Source organism: Lucilia sericata, unplaced genomic scaffold, assembly GCF_015586225.1.
Source record: "Lucilia sericata isolate MDLA Ls3-8-SP2 unplaced genomic scaffold, ASM1558622v1 Contig000335F_arrow, whole genome shotgun sequence".
In the NCBI taxonomy this organism is placed as follows: Eukaryota; Metazoa; Arthropoda; class Insecta; order Diptera; family Calliphoridae; genus Lucilia; species Lucilia sericata.
Window position 1 is genome coordinate 257,710 of NW_023994355.1, and position 18,716 is coordinate 276,425.

Here is an 18,716-nt window from a genome sequence, read left to right on the forward strand (position 1 = left end):
TTTAAAGAATTCTCGATTTACTTATTTACATATTTACAAAGACTTAAACGTAATTTTTTTTAAATTATTTAACTTAACTATCTAAAACAAACGGGAGATGGTAACAAAAAGAACAGAACCTAACATTACACTTGAAGCGGTAAGACTAGCACTTCCACCATCACCGTTGTCATCATTTCCATCATTACCACCATTGTTACCCTCTTCCTTTTCGGCATGATATTGAGCAAACCAAGACATTAGAGGATTACGATTCTTTTCCAACCAATCAAAATTGTTTTTAATTGTAACCTTTACACTAGTTTCCAGATTAGCTGTTACATGTTCACTATTCTTTACTTTAGCTACCAAAGCCAAAAGCTTCTCCTCTTGTTTCTTATTGACCACATAAAAAGCCATACTACGAATATCATCATCTAAAGGATTAGTGCCACCAAAACCACTCTTCAAATTACCATAAGCATTCCAGTTATCATTTAAGAATTCAATACAGGCCAAAAGACCCACCTCGCCACGAGAATAGGCGGGACTAAGTAGTGTATAACGTTCTTGATTGCGCAATTTATTTGTCTCATCGATGGAACTGTAAATGAATTTCTTGATATGATTTTCATTTTGAGCACAACCCAAAGCTGAAATAAGTGCACGACGTAAAGCTTGATCGTTGGAATCCATAAGTTTGTTGTAAACAAACTCGAATTCCTCATCGCCAGATTGTTTAAGGCCATTGCAATAGATGGGTGTTTGTAGATTGGGTTCAATGGTTATATTATGCTGGACATAAGCTTTCAATTTATTATTGGTTTCCTCCAAACAATCCTTAACACCAGCCAAACAAGCCAAATTGATAACCACATTGCGTGTATATTTCTGATAATGATGTTCACCAGGAACATCATTGACACCCAACTTCTCGTATATAGGTGCCACCAATTCGGAAACGAAATACTTAAAGTGGGCATAATTAACATCTCCGCTCAAATAACGATTGAAAGCATTCACAATACCACTGGCAGTTGACCAGGGAGCATATTGATCTTCTTGTTTCAAATAGGTCATCATATTTAAGAGAATCTTATGATCTAAACGTTTCGAAACACTAAACTGATAAGCATCATGCATCAACTGAGCACGATTACGGGGATGTATTCTGTAGGGCCTATTAATAAGACCATCTGAGATGAGTTGCCAGTTTTGTTCATCATAATTGATGCGATAATAACCGGTGGATTGTTTGTTAAGTATTAACCAATCATCTTTGTTAATTTTTTCATCATTTACTTTGATTTCGGGCACCTTTAACAAGTAGTGTGAAGCTTCAGTATCGCGGAAGTCAGGATTTGAGGCCACCACATAGTTAATGGGAATATACCAGGATTTTTCCTTCTTAATGGTTTCATCATTGTAAAAGGCTTCTTGTTTAACAGTGAAAGTACCATCATTATAGTTACGGGTAACGGTCAACAAAGGATAACCACCCTGGCGAGACCAACTGCTTAACATTTCACTCATGGTAGCGGGGATTTTGTAATCTTCTTCTTTGGCAGCAATTTGTAAAGCGCTGAATAATTGCTCTTCATCGGCGGCACTGTATTTGCTGTAAAGTTAATAAAATCATAAGTTAAGGTTTCATTTATTACAGGCTTTATAAATAAACTTACTTAATAGTCAAATAGTTGTGTAGACCTTGTTTAAAAACTTTATCAGTCAAAGCATGATTCCACATATGTAGGACAGAACCAGCCTTGGCATAGGATACGGTATCAAATGTCTGAGAAATTTCTCTGGGTTTTTGCACATAATAAGTCATGGGTCTAGGATTAGTACCAGCATCTCGGCTTAAAGCACTTTGTAATTCACCAACATGAAAATCTTGCCAAACACCCCATTCTGGATAGGCCTACAATTAAGAAATCATTGTGAAATTTTTGTAAAGTAATCAATTTTCCTTAAATAACTTACATCATCCATTCCTTTGTAAGCGAAGAGAGTAGCAAAACCTTCCTTTAACCACAAGAACGACCACCATTGTATAGCTACATAATCACCAAACCACAAATGACAAAACTCATGAGCAATAAGTCTAGCAATATTGGTCTGAGTATAAACTGTGGAAGTTTCTTTATTATACAAAGTATATTCTTCACGGAAAGTGGCCAAACCCCAGTTTTCCATGGCACCAGCAGCAAAATCGGGTATGGCAGCTTGATCCATTTTAGGCAACATATAATCGACACCATAGTACTGAGCCAAACGTTCGGTTATCAACATACCAGAAACTAAAGCCCATTCTTGTTCATGCTTAGTGCCGGGATGTGAAAAGACACGTTGGGGCAAACCATTTAAAACACCATCACTATGTTCAAAATCGGATACAATAAAAGCTACTATATAGCTGGGCATTTTATCGGTGGTCAAAAATACTGTTCTACCGGGACTACAATTGAGAATAAAATGACATCTTATATAGAAAGCGTTTTTTCAGGGGACTAATTTAATTTACCTGGAGAGAGCTTCATTGACAGGCATATTTGAAATGGCTGAATAGGTGGGACTATGAATCATGGTTATGGTAAAATTGGCACGTTTGGCAGGTTCATCATAGTTAGGGAAAGCATGACGGGAATCGGTACTTTCAAATTGTGTTGTAGCCAGATATCTGTAATGATTGCAAAAACAGTATTAGATATTTGAAAGTTAACAGTTTTTTCAAAATATTAGTCCAAAATTTCGGAATGTCGACCGTTAACATCTTAATCATCCAAACATGTTCTATTAAACTTCAAAGTTCTACAGAACCCCCCAAATATCTGAATGTTAAGATTTCTACTCACCTCTTTTCACCATTAACACCCGTATAACTGGACAAATAGAAACCACCATTATCTGTACGTAATTCACCACTATATTCAACGGTAACTTTCCATTTGGTATCAGCTTCAAATTTAGCACCATTCAAACGAGTCAATGTTAAAAATTCACGTTCCAATTCGTAGTCAAATTTCAAGTTTTCTTGTAAACCATTAACGGGATTTACCAACGTGGTCTTAAAGTTCTTGAGTTGACGAGCATGAATAACGATGGCATTAGTAGTTTCCACTACCACAACATCGATGGTCACTTTACCCTTAAAGGCTTTATCACCAGTATGAACATTAGTGGTCAATTCTATATCATAATGTTCCGGATAGGTATGATTGGGTAGACGATAATTAAGGAACTCCTCGACACGCTCTAAACGAGCATTAGGATTTTCCTGGCCTGCTAAAATATCAAATTCCTGGGGTGGGGAGTAAGGTGAAGCGAAAACCGCAGTTCCGCTTAAAATTAAAGCGACTAAAGCCAAATGTAAAACCGAAAAACTTTGCATGTTGCTGAACGCCCGATCTACAACATGCGTATGAAAGTTATAATTCTTCTAACAGTCGCTTATAAACTTGAATATTATTTCGTTGAAATTTGGACATTGTTAAATGATTGTTAATCAGTTTTAATCGTTTTTTTTTTTCTTAGCACCGATAAAGTATTTTTGAAGTGTGCTCTATAAAATCAATATAGATTTGGTAACTTTTTTTTAAGAAATTGTTATAATTTTATTATTAACTTTTATTTATTTAGGTCGTAAATATTTTAGCGAATATGATGCCAATTTTGTAAATAAAATGAACATTAATTAAAAATGTATTTAATAATGTTTTAGTTATTTTTTTTTTTTATTTGACCGATAAGATTTCAACGATTTTTTTTGGGTTCAGAATAATGTTTGTTATCTTAATATTTGTAATTAAGTAGACATATTATTTAATAAGATACCATATCAAATTTGTTATTTTTCGTAAAATTTTTAATACTGTTTTCCAGATTAAAATCTTTTATGAAAATTTTAAAAATTTAACTTTATTAATAAATTTTATAAAAATCCAAAATAAATCAACGGTTGCGAGCACAAAAACTATAACTTTGGGCTATAGGATCTACATAGTTTTCAAAATAGGAGTTGTCCAAAGTAGAGACATGAAATGTTTCACGATATTTTGAAAACTATGTAGATCCTATAGCCCAGAGTTATAGTTTTGTGCTCGCAACTGTTGATTTATTTTGGATTTTTATAAAATTTAATAAAGTTAAATTTTTAAAATTTTCATTATTAAAGTTTAATTTTGTTTGCTTAAATAGTCAAATCTATCTTATCATAAGTACTGTATTAGCTAATTTCTTAAAAAAAATGTCAAATCAAATATTGACATTTTTTGAAGAAAATAAAAAAACAAAAAAAAAAAAACTTTCCAATTTGTTTTGCATCTAAATAGACGAAATCTTATCTTAACAAAAACAAAATTATTTAACAGATTTTATATTTTTTTTGCTAAACTTGGAATGTTTATAAATTATAAAACGATCATAAACTATATACTGTCGTGCTTAATTATTTGTTTTTAGTTCGTTATCATTTCGTTAAAATAACGAGTACTTGAGAAATATATACTATTTTTTATGAATGGTCATGTAGTTGTGCTCTAAAGTGTTTATTTGTAAGGTTTTTTTTTACTACTATATTTTTATTATTTTATTGTACTGTTGTTAATATTTGATAAATTATTTGATAAAAATTTCGCATAGCGAACTGTGTAATTTCATTAAAGGGTTTTGAGTTGAAGTGTATATTAAATTGTGTTATAAATGGATCATAGAAAGTTAACCCAGTTTAGCATTTCTTGAAATCTTTTATCACATTCGAATCATTTATGACTCTTCTATACGATTAACATTGTCATATATGCGCCCATTTTATGATCTTAAATAATACTTTCCTCGACTATTCTAAAAGAGTCTTTTCTCAGTCCCTCTTCTGATCAGTTTCGAATCATTATTGAATCCTTTTCGAGTCGAATTACTGAGTCTTTTTATAATACGGAAAACATTTTTTGATGTTGTATAAACAATCATATTTCAAAAACCTGAATTATCTATTTATGATTGTTGTACATTTTATTGCCCATAATCAAAAAGTATATTGATTTTGACATTCCATTCGAAATATTGGTCATACAGCCACAAAGGTTTGTTTAGTATTAAAAATGCCCCCATACAATTGGCCTCCCACAGTCATAACTGTTTCAAAAATACCAGTATGGGAATGAAATTCGACATAAACAAGTTTTGTACGAATTCGGATAGGTCTATAATTGACTCTACCACCCATATAAGGTCCCCTTAAGCACTTGATGTTAACGATCATTACTTTTTTAAAAAAATTAGCACTACGATGAAATCGCTCTACAAAATTTTGTGATGATCGGTCCAAAATTGACCCTATCATAGTTCACTTCAGAATGTGAATAACGCCCATTACTTGCTTAAAAATAAGACATAAACAAGATTAACAGGAACTGAAATCTTCCTACCAAATTTGCTTAGGATCGGTAGATAACTCCTTTTACTCACATTACTTACTTAAAAATACTAGTATAGCAGTGAAATTTGACATAAATAAGTTTTTACGAACCAAAATCTATGTAAAAAATTTCGTGAAGATCGGCGCATAATTGACCCTATTATTAATTGTTAAACAGTAGGATGATTAATTTTGTTATTGATTTTCAAATAATCAGCTTTTAATCATATATCGGGATCATTTACGAATAAAGTTTTAAGACCGCAACTTATTAATCACATTTAGGTCATCAAAAGGAGTAAAAATAGACTCAGTTTAGTGAATTATCATTAAAAAAATCTTCTGGGGAGTATCATACTTGGATCTATATAGTAGTTTAAAGTATTTGATATTGATCTAAGATTTGTTATTTATATAGTATTAATTTCACTTGATCACAAAATCGCTAATTTTGTTAGAATATCATAGATATCATACTTCTTATTTTGATATCAAGTATAATTCTCAATCCTAGACCAATCAACTTATTTATTATTTAAACAGTTTATTTTTCAATTAATCAATCGTTGAAAGTCTCTGGAACTGTCAAATTACTTTTAATTCTAATATAATTTAAAATGTACTTAACTTTTTGATGAAAGTGTTAAAGTGTTATTTACACAATGATAGCAGAAAAAATATGCAATTTATATTATCTTTCTTTCCCAAATGGCAACAAGACAATTATTACTTCATTTTCATACACGCCATCACAAATAAATGGGGGATATTTTGTTTTTTTGTCATTCCGTTTGTAATATAGCGAAATATTGGTCATAGAAACACAAAATTATATGTACAACTGGAAGAGCTGGAATGTTGAAGAAGTATCTGTTGATATGGTTTATCACCCATGTGTCCAATTGGCCAATCGAAATACTATTAGAAATATATTAATAGAAATTTTAAACGTATTTTATTTATTTTCAAACTTTCGTGTCTAAACTGTGTTCATTATAAATTTTATTTTTAAAATATTAAATAATTACTATTTTCCAACCTACGTGCATTACAATTATTGTGTTATAAATATTTATTTAAATCATCCATTTCGACTAAACAAATTATTTAAAATTCATTATTAAAGCAAACATCGAATAAGCATTTTTACAAACAAATAAAAACGAACCCAAATTGATATGAAACAACCAGGCCAATATAAACAAGGGTTTCTTGGTAGCCTCGGCAAAAATTCTCAAATTTTTCTTAAATACCTCATCCTGTTCCAACCAGTTGGAGGAGAATAAAGCATAAGATAAATTTCGAAATTCGATTTCAATAACAATGCCATAATAGCAAGCGGGCAGAATTTCCACTGTCATCGAGATAAAATAAACGAAATAATAGATCAGGGTAAAGGCATCGCTGGCAAAGAGTATTAAAAATACCAAAATAGTACAGATGTTAATGCTTGTGAAGAGTATTTGAACAAACATATAGAAAGAGACGATGCACAGTGGTATAGGAAAAAAAAAAGAGGGAAATAATTCGGTAACTTCTAAACGGTTAATCCGATTTTAATGAAATTTGGTATGCACAAAGAGGAGGTGTTGTCGAGTTTAGGTTTTGAATTTGGACCTTATAGGCCAACCAGGGGCCCGGCGGGGGGTCCTCAAATTAGGACACCTCGGCTATGTTAAATTTTTAAAACGATCCTATTTCTTCATTTGAGTTCCGATTTAAAAAAAATTTCGTATATAGAATCTCCTCATCGAGCACTATAAAAAATGTCGTCGTAGCAGTAAATTATCTCTTATAGTTTAGGAGATATTCGCATTTGAATATTAAAATTTTAAAATTTTTACCGTCCTTACTTTAGTTTTTTTGATAATAGCAGGTCCAAATATTTCCGATTTTCGCCATTTTTTTTTTATTTGCTTAACAACAAGTTTATATACCAAGCAGTGAAAGAATTATGTAAAAATCATGACTGAGTCCAAAGTTATAAGCATTTAAATTTAAAAAATTAAAAAAAGGCGATTTTTTGTCATTTTTTTGGGAAAAAAGTATCTTTTTCTTTTTAAGTTATCTAAAAAGTTTCTAAGAAGATGTATATAGAATTTATACTTTTTGGAAAGCTGACTTTACATAAAATACGATAAATGAAACAAAACCTAAAAATTTTTGATACCGAGGGGACCAGGTCCATCCAAAAAAACCCTATTTTTTATGGAAAATTAAATTTTGAGCAAAAATTCTCAAATCGCATAGTCGATATCAAATTATAGTGACCTGTTTTATATGACCCAATAAGTTCTTAATCATTTTGTAACGGGTTTCGATAACCCCGCCCCTGGTATGGATATAATAGGCAAAAAACCAAAAAATCCCATTTTTGGGATTTTTCAAAACTTTTTTGGGAATTCCGGGATTTCTAATAAGAAAATTCGAAATTTTTATTTAATTTTGGATTTTGAGTAAAAAAATCTACCTAACTGTAAAATTTCATCAAAAAATATTCATAAATAAAATTTTTATTGCAATTTGAAAAATTTGTATCTTCGCAAAAACTGAATAAAAAACATTTTTTAATTTTTTTTAAAAAAAGTATTCCGCGAATTTTTTAATTTTCAAAAATTATATACAGTTTTGAAAAATAGACAAAATTACCTTTCCATTGATATATAACATGCCTACCTAATGTTTTTTAAGTGACAAATTAATTAGGGAAAACTCAACATCTTTTAGAAAATTTGCCTAGCACTATTATTTTCATCCATAAGGTTAACTCTTAAATTTGTTACATATATGGATGAAAATAATAGTGCTAGGTAAATTTTCTAAAAGATGTTGAGTTTTCCCTAATTAATTTGTCACTTAAAAAACATTAGGTAGGCATGTTATATATCAATGGAAAGGTAATTTTGTCTATTTTTCAAAACTGTATATAATTTTTGAAAATTAAAAAATTCGCGGAATACTTTTTTTAAAAAAAATTAAAAAATGTTTTTTATTCAGTTTTTGCGAAGATACAAATTTTTCAAATTGCAATAAAAATTTTATTTATGAATATTTTTTGATGAAATTTTACAGTTAGGTAGATTTTTTTACTCAAAATCCAAAATTAAATAAAAATTTCGAATTTTCTTATTAGAAATCCCGGAATTCCCAAAAAAGTTTTAAAAAATCCCAAAAATGGGATTTTTTGGTTTTTTGCCTATTATATCCATACCAGGGGCGGGGTTATCGAAACCCGTTACAAAATGATTAAGAACTTATTGGGTCATATAAAACAGGTCACTATAATTTGATATCGACTATGCGATTTGAGAATTTTTGCTCAAAATTTAATTTTCCATAAAAAATAGGGTTTTTTTGGATGGACCTGGTCCCCTCGGTATCAAAAATTTTTAGGTTTTGTTTCATTTATCGTATTTTATGTAAAGTCAGCTTTCCAAAAAGTATAAATTCTATATACATCTTCTTAGAAACTTTTTAGATAACTTAAAAAGAAAAAGATACTTTTTTCCCAAAAAAATGACAAAAAATCGCCTTTTTTTAATTTTTTAAATTTAAATGCCTATAACTTTGGACTCAGTCATGATTTTTACATAATTCTTTCACTGCTTGATATATAAACTTGTTGTTAAGCGAATAAAACAAAATGGCGAAAATCGGGAATATTTGGACCTGCTATTATCAAAAAAACTAAAGTAAGGACGGTAAAAATTTTAAAATTTTAATATTCAAATGCGAATATCTCCTAAACTATAAGAGATAATTTACTGCTACGACGACATTTTTTATAGTGCTCGATGAGGAGATTCTATATACGAATTTTTTTTAAATCGGAACTCAAATGAAGAAATAGGATCGTTTTAAAAATTTAACATAGCCGAGGTGTCCTAATTTGAGGACCCCCCGCCGGGCCCCTGGTTGGCCTATAAGGTCCAAATTCAAAACCTAAACTCGACAACACCTCCTCTTTGTGCATACCAAATTTCATTAAAATCGGATTAACCGTTTAGAAGTTACCGAATTATTTCCCTCTTTTTTTTTTCCTATACCACTGTGCGATGTCCTCCAATTTTTGACGATATCTGTTGCGAAAGAGAAAGAAAACTTAACTTTTTATTTAGTTAAATAAGTAAATAACTTACTCCATTAAATCCTTATGATCCTGTATGCAGTCCAATAGTTCCCGATTATTTTGTAATTTTGTCTTTTTCGGATCACCACCCAGTTTGGCTACTCTTTTATTCAAAGTACGCAACTGACCACTCAGTAAGGCCAAATGCATGGTGGTAAAGGAATCATTGACTATATCCTGTAGTACTATATACGACACACCAATAAATTGATAAACATGAGCCACAAAGTATAACGTAGAGTTCTCGTAGGGATCAAAAACAAAATAGGCGGGATACATTAAACGCCAGCTACCCCATAAACCATTTACCAGCACCGATAATTCTCCAAACAATCCTGCAGTTGAGTACAAGATCATAAACATTTTCCATATACGATTTAAATCTCTTAAAATCACATTTTTAAAGTAGTGAGCCTCATCCTTATGCAAAGAAATACGTTTATTTTGTCGGTTAATTATATCCAACATGTTATCAATATGCTGAAGTTTTAACCAGACTATAATGGTTTTAATGCTGCATAGCAATACCGTTGCCGCCACAGCCAGATTTTTAATTGCATCATATAAAGTTGTACTTAAGATGAGACCAATTATCAAATGTACTGGATAAACGATCGTCACCATTATGTTCAAAAATATGGCATAGGTTTGATAGAGTTGGCGGTAATTTTTCGTTGGTAAGAAGCCCAAAATGCGCCAGCATATAAAATGGTAGCGAAATGTTGTCTTCACGTGCTGAATTGTAGTTTTTGTTGACATATCATTTGCTTTTGCGTGTCCGCGACCTTTTAATGATTTGAATAGTTTATTGGAACTCTTTATATTTTGCTAAACGTATTATTTTATATACATATTTTGTTTGCAACTTCTATTGGAGTCTATTAGTAATGACGTGAGTTTTGCAGTTGAAAATTATTTTAAAATAAACGAAATGAGAGTGTTATATTCGGCTATGCCGATTCTTTTTTATAGAACTATAACCTTCAAAACATGTGCCATAAATTTCAATTTCGGAATTTATTAAAACGATTTACTTTTATTAAATTTGATCTGAGATGTATTATCATATATGGATTAGGCATTAAGGTGATTTTCGGAAGAGTTTGGGCCGACAGAAATCAATTTGCGATCCATAGTATTACGGAACAAAAATCTAATTTTCATAAAAAAATCGAAAATCAGTAATAACTCAGTAAATTAAATGGAAAAATAAGTTCGATTTGTGATCACACATATTTCGGACCAAAGATCGATTTTTCGTAAAAAAATCTACAAAGGTTAATAACTCAGTAAATAAGTGTTTAAATGAAAAAATAAGCTCAATAAACAAAAAATCTAAATCGTTCATAACTCAGTACTGCTACCGGAATTGGTTTTAAAACAATTTTCCCCAATTAATTAGTCGTTCGTCTGCGTATGAAATAAACCTATCGCATAGTTCGTTACGTACGACGAATTTCGACATACGCAATGATTGTGTACATTTTCATATACCCAAGTGTGTTCTATTTCTGACGACGAATATTCGTTCCGAAAAATTCGTCCTTCGTCCCAATTGTGCGTATACTACCGGAATTGGTTTTAAAACAATTTTCCCCAATTAATTAGTCGTTCGTCTGCGTATGAAATAAACCTATCGCATAGTTCGTTACGTACGACGAATTTCGACATACGCAATGATTGTGTACATTTTCATATACCCAAGTGTGTTCTATTTCTGACGACGAATATTCGTTCCGAAAAATTCGTCCTTCGTCCCAATTGTGCGTATACTATATAGGAGGAAAATAAGCTTGATTTATAATAACTCATAGTTCGAAAAAAGTACTTAATGAACTTTTTATAAATATTTAATAATATAATGTAATTAATAATTGTAAATAGCACTTCTTTGTTACAAAACTCTTATAATAACAACTTTTTATTAAAAAAATATCTTTATTTATTTATAAAATATTCTCCTTTTACAATTGACCTAAATACAAGTTCTGCCAGTAGAGGAGGTTTATTCTGTGTCTGCTACAAAAAAAAATAATAAACAATATTAAATTGTTATTGATTTTTTTTTTGTTTAGTTTAAACTATTATAATTAAAATATATGACTATACAATTGTCTATAGAGATTTCCTGCTAAACGAAAAATATTTCCAAAACGTTGTGCTCCACCATTGTGTGTTTGCACGTCCATCATGGAGGCGGCATAAGTAGGTGGTGGCATTTGATTTTCCAACAACCAATTGTGTATATCGTTGCCGAATTTCTCTAGAAATGATTCACTCATTTTAACTTTTTTGCCAATTTTTGGTGAATCAATTTTTATCAGATTACTGCTATACTCCTCGCCCATGGATTTCAGTTCACGCATAATTTTGTGATGTAGATCATAGAACTGTAAACAAAGATAAATTTTATGGGAATTTTGCTTAAATTATAAATTTAATCTTACTGTACCTGACTGCGTCGATGTGTTGGCACAAATTCTGCTATTCTATTGAAAATATCTACAAACGATGGTGATCTCACCAAATACTCATAATGTTTCGATATATACTGCCAGATGACACCACGAGCCATCATATTCGTACGGAAGAGATAGACGACATAAATTAAACTTTCACTTTGATTGGGTATAAATTGCGTAGAATTAGCACCAAAAACAATATCCAAATAGTAACGTATTTGTGCGGAATTTTGGGTGCAACGTAAATTATACAGAATATCTTCGTATTGTTTTGTATTACGATCGGTTGCCGAGACCACTTTTATAATGGAATTAAATTCTTCGTTTGATAAATATCTGCAGGCCGAACATAGTACCGTGTCTTTGGTGACAAAGAAATCATTGTTATCCGTTTCGAATTCGATATTTTGAAAGATATAGTCAAAACCCAATTGTCGGGTGTATTCCAAACATTCGGGTAGGTCCACAATGCAAGCCATACGTAGTAGAGGCGTATGCAATTTGTCGGTAATCATTTTACCCGAACTATGAGCATGAGAAATTAGCTTATGATAAATAGGTCCTATGATTTGTTTAAGAAATTGCTTAAACAGCTCATGTGAAGGAGTGCCATATAAATTGCGTTCCAATAGCTCCACAGTGGGTGAAACAAAGTTCCACACCAACAAGTTGTCCTCATTAATTAAGTACTTAAGCAATTCAAATATAACATCTATGGAGAATTCATTATGTTCTATTAGAGAGTGAAGATTTTGAAATAAATCGGCTCGATTAAATTCATGTATGACTAAATGATTCTGTTGCAATGCATGGGCTATCCTTCGTAAATTTTCATCATCATAGAGTACATGATAGAAACCAGTTTGTTGCTTATTGACCACCAACCAATCATCCTCTTTCAATTCAATGCCAAAGTCTGAAAGATTTAGAGTAACTTCCTGTATGGGTGGCATAAAATAGTCGACAGTAGTACGATTGAAATTGTTGTTTGAGGCAGTGGCAAAATTCAAGGGTATCCACCAGTGTTCATTATAATTGGGATTTTTGGAACGTTGTTTTATGGTAATAGTATTGTCTTCATAGTTTCTGACTACATTGACAATGGGTATCCATTTGCTATGAGTCCATGACATCATTATATTCGATACCGACGACACCCATTCGGCATTATGTAGTGCTGGGTCTTTTTCAAGCGCCTCTTGCAGGCAATCGAACAGTTGCAATTCATTCGCCACCGAGTACTGACTTGACAAGGTAAAAACTTTTTTAAATTAATTGTTATACACCACTCTTTCAGAAAGAATTTGATTTAAAAGTGAACTTACTATTTCGTTAAAAATGACTGAATGCCACGAACAAATGTTTTCTGATTGAAGGCATGATGGAACATTCGAATGACACAGGCCGCTGAAAGAAGAAAACGGATGATTAAAATTGGTCTAGTTCAGATACAGTGCAGTTATAGTTCGGTTCTAGTGTGGATCTAGTTCAGTTCTAGTTCAGTTCTAGTTCAGTTCTAGTTCAGTTCTAGTTCAGTTCTAGTTCAGTTCTAGTTCAGTTCTAGTTCAGTTCTAGTTCAGTTCTAGTTCAGTTCTAGTTCAGTTCTAGTTCAGTTCTAGTTCAGTTCTAGTTCAGTTCTAGTTCAGTTCTAGTTCAGTTCTAGTTCAGTTCTAGTTCAGTTCTAGTTCAGTTCTAGTTCAGTTCTAGTTCAGTTCTAGTTCAGTTCTAGTTCAGTTCTAATTCAGTTCTAGTTGAGTTCCAGTTCTAGTTCAGCTTCAGTTTTCGTCTAAAATTATACCTTTTGAATAGGATATAATATCAAATATCATGGTTATATCACGATCAGTTTCCACATAATGTGTCATAGGATGAGGACTCATATTAAACTCATTATAACTATAGGCTCTATCGGCAGTTTCAATTAGAAAATATTCCATACTCTTATATTCAGGATGAAGCTGTAATTATGAAAACAATATTCGTAAAAAATACATTTAACAATTAATACAAAATCTTACCAAATCAATAAAAATATGAGCAAAATATGTAGCAAATCCCTCATTTAACCAGGCATAAGACCACCATTCAGGCGAAACCAAATCACCAAACCATTGATGTGATACCTCATGCACAATTGTCATGGTATCCTTGACTCTCTGATGCATATGACTGTCTCCATAAAGTAAATAATCTTCCTTGTATGTAATAAGGCCCCAATTTTCCATGGCCGCACCATAATTTTTATTCAAAGCAATATGATCAAGTTTTTTCAAGGGATAAGCAATACCTAAATAATCCTCAATAACAGTCAAGGTTCGTATGGCAAATTTAAGTTGCTTTAGGCCTTTATTTTTGCTAGTGGGTGGTGTATACAGGCGTTGAGTAACATTACGATATTCCTCTGAGATAAAACCGAAATTTGAGACGACGAATGCCACCAGGTATGTGGACATTAGCGGTGTTGTATAGAAGGTAGTTGTGGATAAATCACTATCGCTGCAGAAGGAGTAAAATGTAGAAAATAGAGAATGTTCATATTTTTTTACAATAGTTAGAGAATTGTATTTACTTACCTGTGTTCGATGACTTTGTCCACATCCATATTGGAGATGACATTGTATATTTTGCCATGAGTTACTCGTATAGTAAAATTGGCCTTAAAAGCCGGCTCATCATAACAAGGCAACGCTAAACGGGCACTAGTTGGCTCAAATTGTGTGGCTGCATGGTAACTGGTTTGGTTGTGATAAAGAAAAAAGAGAAACACATTAAAATTTGTTAAACTAAAATTTTCCTCTAAAAATTAAATTTGTTCACTAGTTTTCAGTACTTTTCAGTGATCATAAAATACATATTTAATATAAAAATGGGATAATCTACTAGAAAAAACATTAATTTTATGTCAAATACTTGATCATCTCCTTGGTGTATGATTCAAAGTCAAAAAATACTTTGTATTCGACCCAATTTGCTGATAAAATAGATTAAAAGAATTTCTACAATACATAAAACCCCACAAATCTGTATACGTCATTATGAGTTTATTGAGCTTCAAAAAGCATTTATTACATAAAAATTTTTCAAAATCTAATCAAAAAATTTATTAAATTCTTTAAAAATAAATGTTTAGATAATTCCAATTTTATATTTGAAATAATTATTTTAATTACAAACAGCAATTGCAAATCTAAACAAAAATTTTATTTGAAAAACCTATAGCAGGAAAGTTGGGACATGTGAAAGATTCAATTAACCTTTGGAATTTTTGTCACACATATATTGGGAGAGGTGAAAGTTATAGCTTGTCATCCAATAACAATTCTTTGACAAATCATATGTATTTTGATTTGGTTCGAAATAAAATTTAGTTCAAAAAAACTTATTTTTACATGTATTTAGTTCAAGACCTCTAATTCGCTCTAAGTCTTGTTTATGTGTTCTAATCAAAACTAAAACTAATTTAATAACGAAACTGAACAATTTGTGGATAAATTTGTTTTTGTTTTCCTAGAAAATAATAATTTTTTGTGGGGTTTTTAGTATTTTATACGTTTATATAAATAACACCTAAGGGATTCCCAAAAAATTTTTTCTCAATAAACTGTTGTCACAAAGGTTACTACACCACTATAGGAAATCATTACACTGAAAATAATACATGCCTAATATGAAAAGTATAATATTTCTTAAATTTTATTAAAAAAGTTTGTAGTTTAATTTAACTATAATGTTAACAATGTTATTATTCCTAAAGTTAAGTATGAATTATTTTCAGTTTATGCATTTCTGGTCATGTTTGTAACATCCAAAAGCAATAATATACCAATCAAGTTTTTGGGTCGATTAAGCCTGGTCCGTCTATGTAAACCTTGAAATCAAACTAGAAATCCTTAACAACAACTTTTGTGCGGATACCTGCACAATAGAGTGTCCCGAGGAACAGCCTTTTTAAGAATTTCATGTAGGATACCACTAGTTAGTTAGTTAGTTAGTTAGTTAGTTAGTTAGTTAGTTAGTTAATTAGTTAGTTAGTTAGTTAGTTAGTTAGTTAGTTAGTTAGTTAGTTAGTTAGTTAGTTAGTTAGTTAGTTAGTTAGTTAGTTAGTTAGTTAGTTAGTTAGTTAGTTAGTTAGTTAGTTAGTTAGTTAGTTAGTTAGTTAGTTAGTTAGTTAGTTAGTTAGTTAGTTAGTTAGTTAGTTAGTTAGTTAGTTAGTTAGTTAGTTAGTTAGTTAGTTAGTTAGTTAGTTAGTTAGTTAGTTAGTTAGTTAGTTAGTTAGTTAGTTAGTTAGTTAGTTAGTTAGTTAGTTAGTTAGTTAGTTAATTAATTAGTTAGGAGGATGTATGTTACATCAAATCCGAAGAAACACACCTAGGCCTCCAGGCGTGCTCCCTTACCAGTGCCTCAATTGGGAATCAAACTCACGAGCTTTGCTCTAATAGCCTAGAACACTAACCTTCCGGATGCCATGCTAAAAATCCATAAAATCTCACGAACAAACAACTTTCGTGCACACAATTACAACGTTTTTCCAACAAGTTAGAAGTGCCTTAAAATTTCATAAAGACCGGTCTACTGCAAGGTCGCAGGAAAACTTTAAATCAAATAAATCTTTGATCCGTTTTAGCCCGTTATACCGTGGTCAGTTCTCATTTAAAATTAGGTTTTTATTTATATATTTACCCCATAATCTGTATATTGGACAGAACTTTGATTTCGAAAATTTATATAGTTAGTTAGAATGAAAGGAGGCTATATATACATCAAATCTGAAGAAATACACCTAGGCCTCTATCGGGCCTGTTGTGCGCTCCTTAACAAGTGCCTCAGGTGGGAATCGAATCCACCAGACTAGAACACTAACCACTAACCTACGGGAGGCCACCTAACCTTCCGGAGGCCATTATATACACAAATATCACTAAATTTTTAAAAAATCCGGGGGTTAATCACAAAATTTATTTATATCCTAACAATTAATCATGATGTCTCATCGAAGAAGCGTTTTTCTTCAGTGTTTCGAAATTAGCTTAAACATTTTATTAGTATGTAAAACTTCCTATTATTAATATTTTAACACAACTAGTACCTATTTCTGGTTACGTTAAAGCAAATATATAAAATTGAACTTTAAAATTGAATTCGAACAATCAATTAATTGTTTATTTATTTATTTATGTGCGTCTATAAAATTATTTAATAATTGTAAACAAGAAAATTCTCACAATCATTTACTGATAAGTAGAATTTCCGTTGTTGCATTTGCCAACAAATTAAAGAGGGGAGTTCTAGGAATAGTAAGTGCACGATTTCAAATATATATGTGTAGCATTTAAGGGTTAAAAATAACTAATTTCACGAACATTCAATAGTAAAAGGCGCGTAGTTTTTCGTTTATATATTAATTTATTTTTGTTTACCTTCAATTCAATTGATTCACAGATAATGATTAAAATGGGCGAGTAGATGGGTGAGTGAGTAGGTTTGTTATCAGACTAGATAGATGGAGTGCCGGTATCATGGACTAGATACGGTAGGGATTATTATTGTTTTGATTTATTTGTTGTGTTTTGCAAATAATGACAAAAAAATATAACATTAAACACGTCAGTAGGAGTAAGTGTGTAATATTTAAGTGAAATTAAATGCATTTTCTTTAAAATTTTATGACTAGACAACAATCACCAACTGTTTAGAAATCGAAACTCATAAAGTGTGTGGATCTATCAATGACGACACTGACAGGGAAACTTTTTTGACTTTTTTTAGATTTAGATTTCTTATCAGTATTTTAATTATATATTTGTATAATAATTTGTTGTTTTTTAAGTGTGTGTTTTTATTTATTTTTAAAATTTCATTTTTTTTATAATTTCAATTACTAAAACAATAAGACACATACATATTGTATATAAATCGTATAAATGTTTTCCCTTGAGTAATATTGCTTTACAAATTACGTTTCTAGTATTATAATCTGAATAAATTTACTCCCCTAATAATTAAAATAGTTCCGGAAATGTCATTAACAAATTCTGTGTTTCAGTACTTACATGGTCTGATTATTATGATCCTGATAGGCTAACCAATAGAGCCCTGCATGCTTTTCATTCATGGTTCCCTCGTAGTGTATTTCGAGACGATATTTTTTCATTACCTCAAACACTTGATAGTATTCTCGGGCATGAATGATAAGAAAATTAGTGCGATTATCATGAGTATAGGTCAAGTCCTGTAGTTGGGTACCAGTTTCCAAATCATAGCATATAATGCTAAAATTTCTTAATTTTTTGGCATGCAAAACAATTTCATCGGTAGATTCTTTAATGTCTATAACTATGGACACATTTCCTTTAAAATCCAAATCACCTTTGTGGACATTGGTGGTGATATGCCAGTGGTAGTGTAAGGGATAAGTGGAATTGGGTAGACGCAGAGAACGTGGTTTAGTGAGAGCACTGGGTGCAGTTGTCGTTAAGGGCGCTTGAATATCCGCTATAGTTTCGAGACATGTGGCTGAATTTATATATAGCAACACGCTTAATACTAACGATATCAAAAAACTAAACTTTCTACTCATCTTTTGGTAATGTCGCCGTAACATTTCCCAAAACCGTTTGTGACTTTTTTTTGGTTTTCGTATTCCTTTTTTTCACCGTTTAGACCGTTCACTTTAAGTTTACAACCGCAACTAAATTGAATAATTCCAATTGATTCGCTACCTCCAAATGGT

The 18,716-nt window shown here is 31.2% G+C and overlaps 1 protein-coding gene across 1 annotated transcript; it reads right to left on the reverse strand.

Annotated features, from left to right (window-relative positions):
• On the reverse strand, positions 1 to 18,663 carry LOC119603780. The gene is made up of 14 exons (XM_037955953.1): positions 18,037 to 18,663; positions 14,560 to 14,718; positions 14,005 to 14,482; positions 13,785 to 13,944; positions 13,312 to 13,393; positions 11,977 to 13,231; positions 11,620 to 11,914; positions 9,535 to 10,309; positions 6,649 to 6,844; positions 2,835 to 3,418; positions 2,504 to 2,659; positions 1,963 to 2,437; positions 1,662 to 1,900; positions 1 to 1,597 (listed from the first exon to the last, which is right to left on the reverse strand). Exons 1-14 carry the CDS (start codon positions 18,585 to 18,587, stop codon positions 82 to 84), a joined length of 6,921 nt encoding a protein of 2,306 aa, XP_037811881.1. The 5' UTR covers positions 18,588 to 18,663; the 3' UTR covers positions 1 to 81.
• Between the last annotated feature and the right edge of the window lie 53 nt (positions 18,664 to 18,716).

What these genes read in the sequence shown, in the direction of transcription:
- LOC119603780 (XM_037955953.1), bottom strand. Translation starts at nt 18,587, where the DNA reads ATGTTACGGCGACATTACCAAAAGATGAGTAGAAAGTTTAGTTTTTTG. An exon ending in CAGTCATTTTTAACGAAATA is followed by an intron (nt 13,232 to 13,311) that starts GTAAGTTCACTT and finishes TACCTTGTCAAG; the next exon opens with TCAGTACTCGGTGGCGAATG. An exon ending in GATCATAAGGATTTAATGGA is followed by an intron (nt 6,845 to 9,534) that starts GTAAGTTATTTA and finishes ACTCTTCACAAG; the next exon opens with CATTAACATCTGTACTATTT.